A 13,782-nucleotide genomic window follows, 5' to 3' on the forward strand; every position below is an offset into this window, starting at 1 on the left:
GATTGGTTTTTGGGGCGCTCAGCTATGCGGTTGTTAGTGCCTGTACAAAGTCCCAAATCTTACACTGGTCCAATCTAGCCACTATCATGGGTCATGAAATGATGAGGACAACATAAACACTCAGTCCCCGGGCAGAGAAAATCCCCCAACCCAACTGGGAATCGAACCCGTGCCCCGTGATCCAGAGGCAGCAACATGAGCCACCAGGCCACGAGCTGCGGACTTGTGGTGGTGGTGGTGGTGGGGGTGAAGGTGAAGAAGAATCAGTAAGATGTTTCTCTGAAGCTTGAGCATGATAAGATTGAAGAAAGTGAATACAATACTTATTCAGATATTAGTGGCACTTCTAGTTTGAAACCATTGATATTAATAATGGCTTCCTTTTTTCCCGTCTGAACAGTTCATCTGAATTAAACAAGCAGCCGTTTAGCCAAAGGAGCCCCAGTAAAAAACCACAATATTATTTTCACATATTTACCTGAAGCTAGGGTGGCCAAGTGCTGAGCTTAGACTGGAGAAGCAGGACCCAACCATGAATCTGGGCTAGCATAAAACCAGAGATAGTTTTTGCCAGACTACCTGTGTGGTGTATTATATTGCATAGTGTAACAAGAAAACACAGCTGTGATGTCAAATAGTGGTGTCACTCGGTATTTATACATTAAGTACATGATTATTATGAGCTGATGAATTCTGAATTTTATTTGCTATATGTGAATTTCTGTCCCATATAGGAAAAAAATTATGCAAAAGCATATATACCTACAGAATATCTGACAAGGGATGAGTAACTCATTCCATTTTGGGTACATTGCTTATTTAAGCATTTTAAATTATATGAAAAATTCCAAGTATTTTTTGCATCATCTTTGACAGCATGCTGGACATCTTGCATATGTATTGAATCAGAGAAATCATATGATAAGCTCAGATAGAAAATAAAAAAGCGAAAGTAAGAGTGTCATTTGTGGTTTATCTTTCCAGCAGATTTGGAAGAAAACTGTTAATATAACAAAATATATTTTTCTGGTTATTGAACACTATGGTCTGGCACTAACAATGTCCTTCTACGATGTTTGGAGTGCATTCAAGGGTTCAAGCAAGAATTTGTGAACTTAATGCTAAGGCACAGTTGGAACCTGTGAAAACTACCATCTCAACCTGTGCGGATCACACACTTCTGCCACAGTTCTATTATGTGTGACTTTTTGGAGACCTTAGAAAGTTTGTACACATTTTACACCACTTCATTCCTTAGATGGACAATCCTTTTGACAAATGTTGAAGTTACAGTTAAGATACTTCCAGATACATGATGGAGTGCTCACTACAAGTTTCAATGCCTTAAAAAAAAAATTATCTTGACACTGAAGAACTGTGTGTTTGTGGAACACGGTCTTACAAGTAGTCAACCATGCTTAACAGTATTTACAGATTCTTGGATTCAGCTTCAGATTGTTTATTTGTAAGGTGAGAAGTTGAAAGCTCTTTCGAAGATAAGAGAAATAGTTCACGAGGCGCTTTGAATTGCAAAGGGCAAAAACGTAGAAGGAATAAAATGCCTGGAGAGAAGATTGCAGTGAGACACTGTCTTTGGATTAGGAACTGAGAAGGTCAAAGCTGGAATGCATCTATGGGTTTCTACTAGAAATAAGTAGATGTTGCAATACCACAGACTGGTCATCAGATCATTATTCTGTTTTATTAGGGTCCAGCAGTATGACAAACCTCAAAAATGGAACTTCTGCCTGTTGTAAAAAGTTTAGTTGACATTTGGATGAGATTCCCGAGGATGATATCCTTGCAGAAATTCCGTGTCTAAACACGATTTCTGCATGCTGCCAATGTTCCAAAAGATTCTTACAGTTCATGGCTGAATATGACTTTTTGAAATCTCTTCCCAGTCTCCTTTTAACATTAGGATTTTTCGTAGCTTGGTACGTTTTGCTTGTGTCACGGAGAAGTAGTTCTTCACGAAATCAAACTAAGTAAGGATTATGTTAAGTTCACTATGAGTCAAGCACATTCTCCAATTTGGCAATTTTGTCAATCAAATTGTCAATTGGTTGTGATAACGCAATTCCAAAATCTGCAGCAGAAAAAGTTGTTAGGAAGATATTCTAAGCTGCATGTTGAAGTCACTTATTATTAATAAAATCTTTGTCTAATTGTATTCCTTCATGGATAAGCCGTTAAACTGTGTGACTTATGAAAATGTTTTACTTATTTATTGCCATTCATAAAAACTGTTTACAAAATACATTGACAAAAAATATTAACAAGGAGGAGTTGTTCAAAATTAACAAATGGTGGTAGGCGTGGTTCTACATCTGAAAGATGATATCTACTCAAATTTTGGACCAGTCATATAACAGTGCACTAGTACTTCCACTATGAGGATTGCGAATCAGGTTTCTTTTAAATACACACTGTAACAGTCATGAGCGTTAGTTACCTTTTAGATTGGGTGTTTTGAATTGATTTTAGTCAAGAATGCCTTTAAGGTGACAAAGATGCCATTATCAACATCTCAGTGAGTGAACTTCGTCACGCAGTAGGGCTACGAGATGCCGGATGTTCCTTCTGCGATACTGCAGAGAGACTTGGCAAGAATGTAGCCACTGGCAAAGGTTGACACGAGAATGTAAGGTCACAAGAGGACCTGACTCCTGACAGCAACGCGGCACTACGGAGAAGGAAGACCACTGTGTTCAGCGTATGGCACTGGTGCACCCTACTGCACCTGCAGCAGCATTTGGCACCACAGGGACACAACAAACTGTTACAAACGGTTTACTTCAAGGACAGCTCCGAGCCAGACACTCCGTAGTGTGCATTCGACTGACCCTAATCTGTTGCCATTTGTGACTTCAGTGGTGTCAAGTGAGAGGTCATTTGACAGCAGGCTGGAGATCTGTTGTGTTTCCTGATGAAAGCTGGTTCTACCTCGGTGCCAGTGATGCCGTGTATTGGCTTGGAGAGGTGAGTGTCTGCAACTGACCTGTCTGCATGCTAGACACACTGGACCTACACCTGGAGTTACGGTCTCCGATGCGATTTCGTATGACACCGGGAGCACTCTTGTGGTTATCTCGTGCACCCTGAATGCAAATTTGTATATCAGTCTGGTGATTCAACCTATTGTGCTGCCATTCCTGAACGGCATTCCAGGGGGTTTTGCCCAACAGTGCAACACTTGCCCACATATCACTGCTGCAACAAAACCTGCTCTACAGACTGTTGACATGTCGTCTCGGCCTGCTCGATCACCAGATCTGTCTCCAATTGAGAACGTACGGGACACCATCGGAAGACAAATCTAGCGTCATCAACAACCAGCATTATCTATATCTTTACTGACTTACCAAGTGCGATAGGCACAGAACTCCATTCGAGAAACTGACATCTGGCACACGTACAACACAATGTGTGCACATCTCCGTGCATGTATTCAAAATTCTTATGGTTCCACCAGTTTTTAATGTATCAGCATTTCACATTTGAAGTGGCTTATCTCGCACTTACATTAACCTGTGATCTTGCAGTGTTACTTGGACAGATGTATTCCTGAAATTTCATTACTCTACATTAATTATTTTTTGGTGTTGCAATTTTTCCTTCAGTATAGTTAACATTAGACTTTGTATTAATTAACCACTTGCTTCACCCACAAAAAATTGTGTGTTGTGTTTGTCGGATTGGTGGTCGTTGGAGGGCGGGGGGAGGGGGGGGGGAGGCGTAAGCTGACAAGTTAAAACTCCGCACCAGGTGACTATCTAGCTATGCCACTGTGTATTATCCGAGAGTGGCCTCCCTGTTATATTTTTAGCTAACTTGAGATGAACCAACTGTCATGGTCACTGATTTTTATCGAGGTGACAATTAAAACTTTTAAGGCCAGATGAAACACAAACCTGAAGGCGAAGCTCTCTATGGAGGTGACATTGGAGCGTTCGATGTTTATGGTGAGCGGGGGTAAAGCCCCGTAGGTTTCGAGCGTGGCGGCGTCGCGGCCGAAGGCGGCGGTGCGCAGGCGCAGCTGTGCCACGTGGGCCACGTGCACGAGGCGCAGGCGCCCCTGCTGCGACACGGCTCCGGCGCCCACCGTCACGTTGGCGCACCGCTCCACGTGCAGCGACGCCGTGTTCACTGGCAGCGCGAAGCCCCCGTCTTCGGCGCCCAGTGACAGCTCCTGCAAAAAGGTGTCGCTATGAAACTGTTTGAGGACACTGTTGCAAGGGGAAATATTATATCTACACAGATACTCCGCTAGCAACCGTACGGTGCATGGCGGAGGGTATCCTGTACCACTACAAGTCGTTTCCTTTCCTATTCGACTTGCAAATATAGCGACAGAAAAACGACTGTCTATGTGTCTCCGTAAGAGCCCTAATTTCTCGTATCTTCGTGGCCCTTCCGTGCAAGGTATATTGGCGGCAGTAAAAATCATTCGGCAGTTAGCTTCAAATGCCCCTTCTCTAAATTTACTCAACACCGTTCTTCGAAAAGAACGTCGTTTTCCCACCAGGACTCGCTTTTGAGTTCCCGAAGCATCTCCGTTAACACTTGCGTGTCGTTCGAACCTACAAGTAAGAAATCTAACACCGCGCCTGTGAATTGCTTCGATGTCTTCATTCAGTCCGACCTGATAAGGATTCCAAAGACTCGAGCAGCACTCAAGAACAGGTCGCACCAGCGTCCTATATGCGGTCTCCGTTACAGGTGAACCACACGTTTCTAAAATTCTCCCAATAATTCGCCTTCCGGACCACAGTCCTCACATGCTCGTTCCATTTCATATCGCTTTGCAACGTTATGCCCAGATATTTAAACGACTTGATTGTGTCAAGCACGACACTAGTAATATTGTATCTGAGCATTAAAGATTTTTTCTTCCTACTCACCCTCATTAACTTACGTTTTTCCACATTCAGAGCTTGCTACCATTCATAGCACTAACTACAAATTTTGTCTAAGTAATCTCGTATTTTCCTAGTCACTCAACTTCGACACCTTACCGTACAACACAGCATCATCAGCAACTTGCTGCCCACCCAGTCCTGCAAATCATACAAGAGTGAAAAAGAGAGAGAGAGAGAGAGAGAGAGAGAGAGAGAGAACACGAACAACACCGGCCTTATCACATTTCCCTGGGGCACTCCTGACGATATCCTTGTCTCGGATAAACACTGACGTCGAGGACAACATACTGGGTTATGTTACTTAAGAAGTCTTCAAGACACTCGCATATCTGTCAACTTACTCCATATGATCATACATTCGTTAACTTCTTCTTGGTTGGCTCTACAGTCCTTTAAGAACCTTGGCCTCCTGTATCACCTGCCTCCATTCTTTTCTGTCCATCGTCTTCCTTCTCCAATTTCTTATTCCATCGCCTTTAGATCTTCCATATCATCCAGCCACCCTTTCCTGGGTCTATCTCTTCTTCTTCTTCTTCTTCTTCTTCTTCTTCTTCTTCTTCTTCTTCTTCTTCTCCCGTCAGGTTTTCCCATAAAAAATTTCTGGATACTACGGGTTTCTAATATTCTCTGTACATGTCCTGCCCATCTTATTCTTCCTTGCTTAATTTTAACAAAAGTATCCATCTGTCCAAAAAGTGTTTGTAGTTCTACATTTGTTTTTACTCTCCAGCCATCTTCCTCTCTCACTGCTCCAAAAATCCTTCTCAGTATCTTTCTTTCCCATCTCAATAACCAGTTCTCCTCCTCTAATGTCAATACCCAGCCTTCTGATCCATATATTACTATAGGTCTTAATATGGTCGTGTATATTTTTATTTTTGTATTCCTACTAACATTCCTGGAATTAAATACGTTCTGCAAGGCAAAATAGCAACGACTTCCACCCGCTATCTAGTCTTGAATTTCTACTGCTACTTTATTGTTCTCCGTTATTACAGAACCTAAATATTTAAATGTTTTCACTCTTTCATATTCTTTCCCACTCATTACTATTGAATTCTTCGTAAACAGCCTGCAGGAAATCTAGAAATACGGCATTTGCCTGTTGCCCTTCGTCCATAGTTATCTGTATATCATGTGAGAAAAGGGCAGGCTGACTTTCGCACGAGCGATACTTTCTAAATCCATGCTGATTCGTGGACATAAGCTTCCCATTCTCAATAATGTTTATTATATTCGAACTGAGAATATGTTCAAGGATTCTGCAGCAAACCGATGTTAGGGATATTAGTCTGTAATTTTCCGGCTCCGTTCTTCTACCCTTCTTATATACAAGAGTCACCTGCGCTTTTTTTCCTGTTGCTTGGGACTTCGTGCTGGGCGAGAGATTCACGATTAATGGGTTCTCTACCCCAGAGATGCGTATTACAATGTCGTCCTAACGGGAGTCAGTCCGATGGTCTGATGGCGGTATGTTCGTACGATTCTACTGTGTCAACGATTTCTTGAACGTGAAATTTAAAACTTCGGCCTTCGTTTTACTATCTTCAGCTTCCACACTAGACTGGTCATGAGGGACTGAATGGAAGTATTTTATTTCTGTCGAAATTTCTCACGCGCGAGCGGGAAATTAAGCAAGAATCTACATTACAAAAACGCTGTACCAAAACCCAAAATAGCATTGGGACAGCAAAAATTCGTTTAAGTATTACGCGTAATTATTGGCCAAACCTAAAAAATTAAAATGCTATCGATCTACTTGTATTAAACTTTTAACACAATAGGACAATAGAAACGCCGGCCAGAGTGGCCGAGCGGTTCTAGGCGCTACAGTCTGGAACCGCGCGACCGCTACGGTCGCAGGTTCGAATCCTGCCTCGGGCATGGATGTGTGTGATGTCCTTAGGTTAGTTAGGTTTAAGTAGTTCTAAGTTCTAGGGGACTGATGACCTTAGAAGTTAAGTCCCATAGTGCTCAGAGCCATTTGATCAATAGAAACTGTGTGTTTGCTTTGTGATAGCACAAATACTCGGACAAGTCATCCAGTATTTGAGAATGAGAGCAGTTAGCGTCTTCCAAAAAGTTTTAAGCATAATTTCAAAACATTTCTAAAATTTCTCTCGCTTATATGCTTCAGAGCAAATATTTAACATATTAACTCTTTAGTAGAGTAATCGGCAATCTGAAGCTGTTTTATACATGGCAGTTCGTTTCTTCGAAGAGTCCAGGGTTTATTGGTTCTTTCTGACATGCACATTACACTAGATACAGTAAACGCATTCAAGCCGAGATCCAGGAACTGTGCTGGAAGGGGGGGGGGGGGGGGGGGGGGGGGTTGGAGCAGCAAACCAGTTTCACGCTGAGTGGCGGAAACTCTTGAGATTTCACCCTGGGCATATTCGCTACTAAGGTTCGGAAACACATGGTACCCATCCTAACGATAATTTTATATCAGGCTATGTACTCTGCTGAAAACTACCTGTTTGAATAAGCTCTTGAATGATTATAGCGGCCGCCACGAAAACAGGCACCTCAACGCACTGTCAAGAAACTCGGAAAAAATATTAGTCCTCTAGTCTAGAATATAATGGAGTGCTTTCCGAAAGAAAATTCTTTCCAGCTGGTACGAAAAAAATAAATAAATAAAAACTAACGTTACAAGAAATTTCGAAGAAAAATATCTGTATTTCAATCAGTGGGGAAAAAAAATACAGAACACCCTGACATATTTGGACTGAAAATAATGTATGAACATTCTCAAAGTTTATAGATGCCTATGGTACATATTTTTATCGTGAAAACATGAAAGTATTCCGAGGTAAAATATAAAATACCGCAAGAGACGTGAAACTGTTCAGCCTGTGTAAAGAAAAATGTGGTCGCTGATGGATTTGCGTTCTGTTGGACCTTCTGGAAACTTCCAGCGGGATAGTTGTTGAGAAAACTATGAAATTAATTTTGGTTACGTCCGAGACATCATCATTATTGAATCATGTCACGAATGAATGCATTTTATTTACGAGAGCCCCCGTGTGCGACAGCGCGCGATTACTAGTACGCTGCAGTCAGGATTTTAGTTCCGACGGCTCTTCGTAATATGACCGTTAATTTTTCCCTTCGCCCAAAACGCCGATATACGCTATATAAAAGTAATTGTAGGTATTTTCAGGCCATATTTCCGTTGAAATCGAGCAAAATATATTTTTGCATGTTTTGTGAAACCCAGAGTATGCTATTGTCCTTAGCAGGCAGTTAGGTGCATTTTACACAAAACTTCGTCCTTGCTGCTGCAAGGACTCTGCATTCCACTAAAAAATTTTGCCCATGATTATAGTTTCTGAATCGAAACCGAGTGATCGGAGAAGACAAGCAACGGAGGTCTCTGAGACAGAATAATTAATTTTTTCACAGAGATCACTCTATGTTTCTAGCCATCGGATACTCTCCTCTGCGTAGTATTGAAGTACAGTTCCTGCCAGAAATGTTTTGTGAAAATCGTCAAATGCATGATTTCCCTTTGCATGTATATCTCTTTCTTGGATGATCAAAACGCCTGTTCACATCTAGAGATTCTGCCGTTGTTACTGCACTGCTAATAAGGATTATGTCGATTATATGAAATACTACAAGATTTTGTTGTCATTTTATGAACTTTCGCAAAATTTATATTACTCCTGGCTCTTTCACTTCCGACTAGATCAATAAGAAATCTTCAGTACTTTCTATACGACAATTTTAGATTGTTTTCGAATGTCTTTTCACCCTTTACGCACACCGACCGGAGTATCACTACAGATAGGCCCGCCCTTGTTCCTGCATTTCGCTACTTACCAAAGAGACATAAGTGCGTCGTTCCACGGGAAGACTGCCACAAGTGAATACACGATATCGCACGGAAACAGTGATCATTCAGCTGACACTGACCTACTGCACTTTTAACAGGGTACGTACGTGCGTGTACTCAGACGAGGGAATCACGTCGGTTAGCGCCGGCGGACTGCAGGGAGCGGGTGTGAAGGTCCTTAGAAAAATAAGGTTGGGCAGTAAGCTTTGCGTTGCCATTGGTTGGCGCTGTGACGTCACTAAGGAACATCGTCTACATCTACATACATACTCCACAATCCACCATACGGTGCGTGGCGGAGGGTACCTTGTACCACAACTAGCATCTTCTCTCCCTGTTCCACTCCCAAACAGAACGAGGGAACAATGACTGCCTATATGCCTCTGTTCGAGCCCTAATCTCTCTTATCCTATCTTTGTGGTCATTCCGCAAAATATAAGTTAGCGGCAGTAAAATTGTCCTGCAGTCAGCCTCAAATGCTGGTTCTCTAAATTTCCTCAGTAGCGATTCACGAAATGAACACCTCCTTTCCTCCAGAGACTCCCACCCAAGTTCCTGAAGCATTTCCGTAACACTCGCGTGATGATCAAACCTACCAGTGACAAATCTATCAGCCCGCCTCTGAATTGCTTTACGTCTTCCCTCAATCCAGCCTGATAGGGATCCCAAACGCTCGAGCAATACTCAAGAATAGGTCGTATTAGTGTTTTATAAGCGGCCTCCTTTACAGATGAACCACATCTTCCCAAAATTCTACCAATGAACCGAAGACGACTATCCGCCTTCCCCACAATTGCCATTACATGCTTGTCCCACTTCATATCGCTCTGCAACGTTACGCCCAAATATTTAATCGACGTGACTGTGTCAAGCGCTACACTACTAATGGAGTGTTCAAACATTGCGGGATTCTTTTTCCTATTCGTCTGCATTAATTTCTATTATCTATATTTAGAGTTAGCTGCCATTCTTTACACCAATCACAAATCCTGTCCAAGTCATCTTGTATCCTCCTACAGTCACTCAACGACGACACCTTCCCGTGCACCACAGCATCATCAGCAAACAGCCGCACATTGCTATTCACCTTATCCAAAAGATCGTTTATATAGATAGAAAACAACAGCGGACCTACCACACTTCCCTGGGCCACTCCAGATGATAGCCTCACCTCCAATGAACACTCACCATCGAGGACAACGTACTGGATTCTACCAAGGGAACAGCGCTGTAACATATAAACGCGCATTTATGCGACGTATCTGTGGTATGTTTTAGTCTCTACAGGAACAATGAAATGTAAATTGCTATTCCGCTATTGCTAAAATGTTGCTGCTGAATTCTATAATTGTTTCCTAAACAGACACTATCGACTTGTAAAAACTTCAAGCATTTGAAACATGCACAAATAAGTGCACATGTAGGATATCGAAATCTGCTACTGAGAAGTCTAGGTCTTCGATGTCTTCTCTTTCAATTGCCTCCACCTCAGGCATATGTTGCAAGATGCTGCCGAACACAGTTGCAGTCAGTCACAGACCTTCCTTCTTCTCCTGGCTCAGCACACGATGCATCTGAAGGAGGAACAGCGTGGGCGGTTTGCTCACGACAAGAACAGTCTTTTCCCGCTCTTTACCGCGACTGATGAAGAATGATCACAAAAATGTCCAAGGCCTTTTACAAGGGAAACAAGTTCTCCAAACAGTCTTGATTAACTTCTAAGTCGCTGAACTGACCCAAAAGTGACCGAATATTTTTCAGTAACACTTTTTGAAGTTGTAGCAGATGCTTTGAGCAGCCAACGCTGACGTTCTAGCAGCATTTATAAAATTTATTTAGGAAATGGTCTTGAGATTGAAAATTAATATCGAATCCACGGGCTAGTGAATCAAGCACATCGAAGGTGTCACTTTCTATATTTATGAAATCACTGACGTGCCTTTCTCTTTAGGCATTTAACAGCGGCTCGCCTGTGCAGTTGTGGGAAACAGTGGTTGAGCTGCTGAGCACACTTGTTGTCGGTCTCTGCCTTTCATTGTGAAGCGTCGTTGAGATAACCAGGGCTTATTTTCACCTCGTGCTCTTCCATTATTAACAGTTTCTCGAACGCTGCTTTGTCACTGCCTTGTTTTCCAACATGATGTCTTGATCCAATAAACGGTTTCTCAAGAGCTTGAGCAAGTTTGGGACGTCAGCAAACATATTTCAGAGGATCTCACAGTTATTTCGGTCAAGAGAGCAGTATCGAGTATCAAAATTGAAGAAGCAGCCTGCTTCTTAGTTGTAAACAACCCTCAGCCCGTAACAACGGGGACGTTGCTGTGAAGTCCAAGTATTCTGTCATCTTGCTGATCGTAACAAATTCTGCTATCAGTGTTCATTTCATCGAATGACAAAACACAAATATGTTCTGTCAATCAGTGTTACAGCCTGTATTTTTATCACCACTAATATATCCTTCAAAAAATACCTGGGTGACATCTGAAATTGCGGTTTATCCAAGAACGCAAGGTTGACACTGCAGGTGATGGTTATTCGAGTCGTTCCCTGAGAAAACTAATTTTTCTGCAATACGGAGCACCTGAAAATGTCCTCTTTGCCCCATCGACCCCGTTTCGACCTGCCTACTAAAACTCTGATTTGAATGGGTGAAACCGTTTTGCCCAATACTCGATTAATTTTAGGAGACCCAAGTCCATTTTGATTTCTTTCTTCGTCGTACAGAAGCTGTTTCGTCGATCAGAACTGAATTCGAAGATCTTTATGATGTACTCGCAATTTCGTGCACATGGTTTTCAGATGAGCGTTTTTTTCTCCTTTTTAATGCCACTACGGAATTCTGCAAAATGATTTTATCTGAATCATTACAAACAACTTCATCTGTAAATGTACATTTATCAGCACTGTTTCTCCGTAGTGAAGGCTTTTCTGAAGTCTATGCTGTTTCTACAGATCAAGTTTATTTTTTTATTTCAAGTTATTGCCTTTCGGGTAGTGCCTATTCAGCTATCTCGTAATGGAAAGGCGATACGACAGTGTACTAGAGACGATTGTCAGTTATGACCACACGAAAATAAGGACAAAACAACAGTTAGTGCCCTCGGGAATCGAACCTAGTCCCTTTCGGTTAGCAATCTGCCTCACTGACCGCGCATCTATCGAGACGGACGTATCGAGTTTATTGAAACGTCCCGTTCTTTCTTCTGTTGCGCGTGGTGTACTCTCAGAGGCGTTAATAATTACACTATGGTAATGCATCACTCGTAACCACATGTTTCCGTGGTAAATTTAGCAGTCCCAAACGCATGTCTCCAACATCAGTTTCTTTAAAACGACGAAAATGTATTCTAGCATTTGAGACATTCGCAACGTCTTTGCTACCGAGTTTCGACAGCCAGATCTTTTGTAGATGGGCATCGCGAGAATAACAGCAAACAGCATATTCCTTTTGCACGCGTAAAACACACCACTCACTATGCAGAAGTAATTATGGGAAAACGACAGTACTCAAGGAAAACACAAAGCCTCCTACAAAGAAGTATGGGCGCAGTGTTCCTCTGTAACACAATGGCAGAGACGCGTTTGCTTATGCGCAGTATTTGCTGGCCCCCCGCTGGCGAGCGCGACCTTGGGGTGTCTAATTTCGAGACGGTAACTCTAGTATTTGTTGGATCTTTTAGAATCTACATCTATACAGTGCAAACCATCGTGAAGTGCGTGGCAGGGTACGTCCCATTGTACCAGTTATTGGAGTTCCTTCCCGTTCCGTTAACGTATGGAGTGCGGGAAGAATGACTGACTGAATCATTATCATGTGGCGGCTATTTGCTCCTGCCTTCAGCAAGCAGGTTTTGGCCCAAAACATCCAGGGTGACAACTGCCGTCTGGCCTACTTGTTAAGAAATTCCCCCCCCCTCTCTCTCTCTCTCTCTCTCTCTCTCTCTCTCCAAACTGCTTTAACTATTTCTTGTTTAATACGAGCATATAAAAACGCACAAGTACAGTCTCTTTACGTCTCTACGTTAGCGCCACACGAAAATCGAAGTCCGCCCAATACATAAAGAAACGACGATTGAGGACAAATAACCTGAGGCTAATTCACCATTGCCTACCTCCGACCTGTTACGTACGACTGGTGAGTGTTTGCGTAATGCAGGGAGAGAGAGAATTAATAACGGGCTCGATACAGAGCCTACTCCTTTCAAAGAGTTCGAAGGGACAGTCGAACTTAATCAACAAATATCAGGTGGGACGCTAGACACTCCGAGGTGGTTAAGAATCGAATCCAGAACATTAACGTAAAGTTTGGTGTTCTGTGGGCAATCTTCCACCATCCGTCCTCTCCTCCTAGCCACGCATCATCGATGAAAAATAAGGCAACAGTCAGAACCATATACGTAGCCCGCGTTAGTTAGTTATCCTAAACTCGTATATATGACACATGCATTTAGCCGGCCGATGTGGCCGAGCGGTTCTAGGCGCTTCAGTCTGGAACCGCACGACCGTTACGGTCGCAGGTTCGAATCCTGCCGCGGGCATGGATGTGTGTGACGTTCTTAGGTTAGTTGGGTTTAAGTAGATCTAAGTTCTTGGGGACTTATGACCTCAGACGTTAAGTCCCATAGTGCTCAGAGCCATTTGAAGACTTGCATTTCCCTGCTCAACCGCGAACGATGGTGTGTCGCATGGTAACTCCTGCCTTCATTGAATGCATGTGAAGGATAGTGTATTATTTTTATACCGGTTACGGGGACACTAGAGAAGTTCGGATCATCAGCTAGTCTTCGGTCACTGATGGAGCAAAGGCATAATTTCGTAGAGTCTGATCTCACAAGGGAGCCTCCCCATCGCACCCCCCTCAGATTTAGTTATAAGTTGGCACATTGGATAGGCCTTGAAAAACTGAACACAGATCAATCGAGAAAACAGGAAGAAGTTGCGTGGAACTATGAAAAAATAAGCAAAATATACAAACTGAGTAGTCCATGCATAATATAGGCAATATCAAGGAAACTG

At 42.6% G+C, this 13,782-nt stretch overlaps 2 protein-coding genes across 2 annotated transcripts in view; one reads left to right on the top strand and one right to left on the bottom strand.

Annotated features, from left to right (window-relative positions):
- The window catches only part of LOC124613548 (E3 ubiquitin-protein ligase MYCBP2-like), a 798,425-nt gene that overhangs the window by 273,662 nt on the left and 510,981 nt on the right, over positions 1–13,782 (top strand). The window lies entirely within an intron of this gene.
- LOC124612926 overlaps positions 1–13,782 on the bottom strand; it is a 63,897-nt gene that overhangs the window by 6,568 nt on the left and 43,547 nt on the right. Inside the window, exon 2 of the mRNA XM_047141423.1 lies at positions 3,915–4,192. Within this exon, the coding sequence (XP_046997379.1) occupies positions 3,915–4,192 (278 nt within the window). The remainder of the gene's footprint in view (positions 1–3,914; positions 4,193–13,782) is intronic.

The sequence above is a fragment of the Schistocerca americana genome, chromosome 4 (genome assembly GCF_021461395.2).
Source record: "Schistocerca americana isolate TAMUIC-IGC-003095 chromosome 4, iqSchAmer2.1, whole genome shotgun sequence".
In the NCBI taxonomy this organism is placed as follows: Eukaryota; Metazoa; Arthropoda; class Insecta; order Orthoptera; family Acrididae; genus Schistocerca; species Schistocerca americana.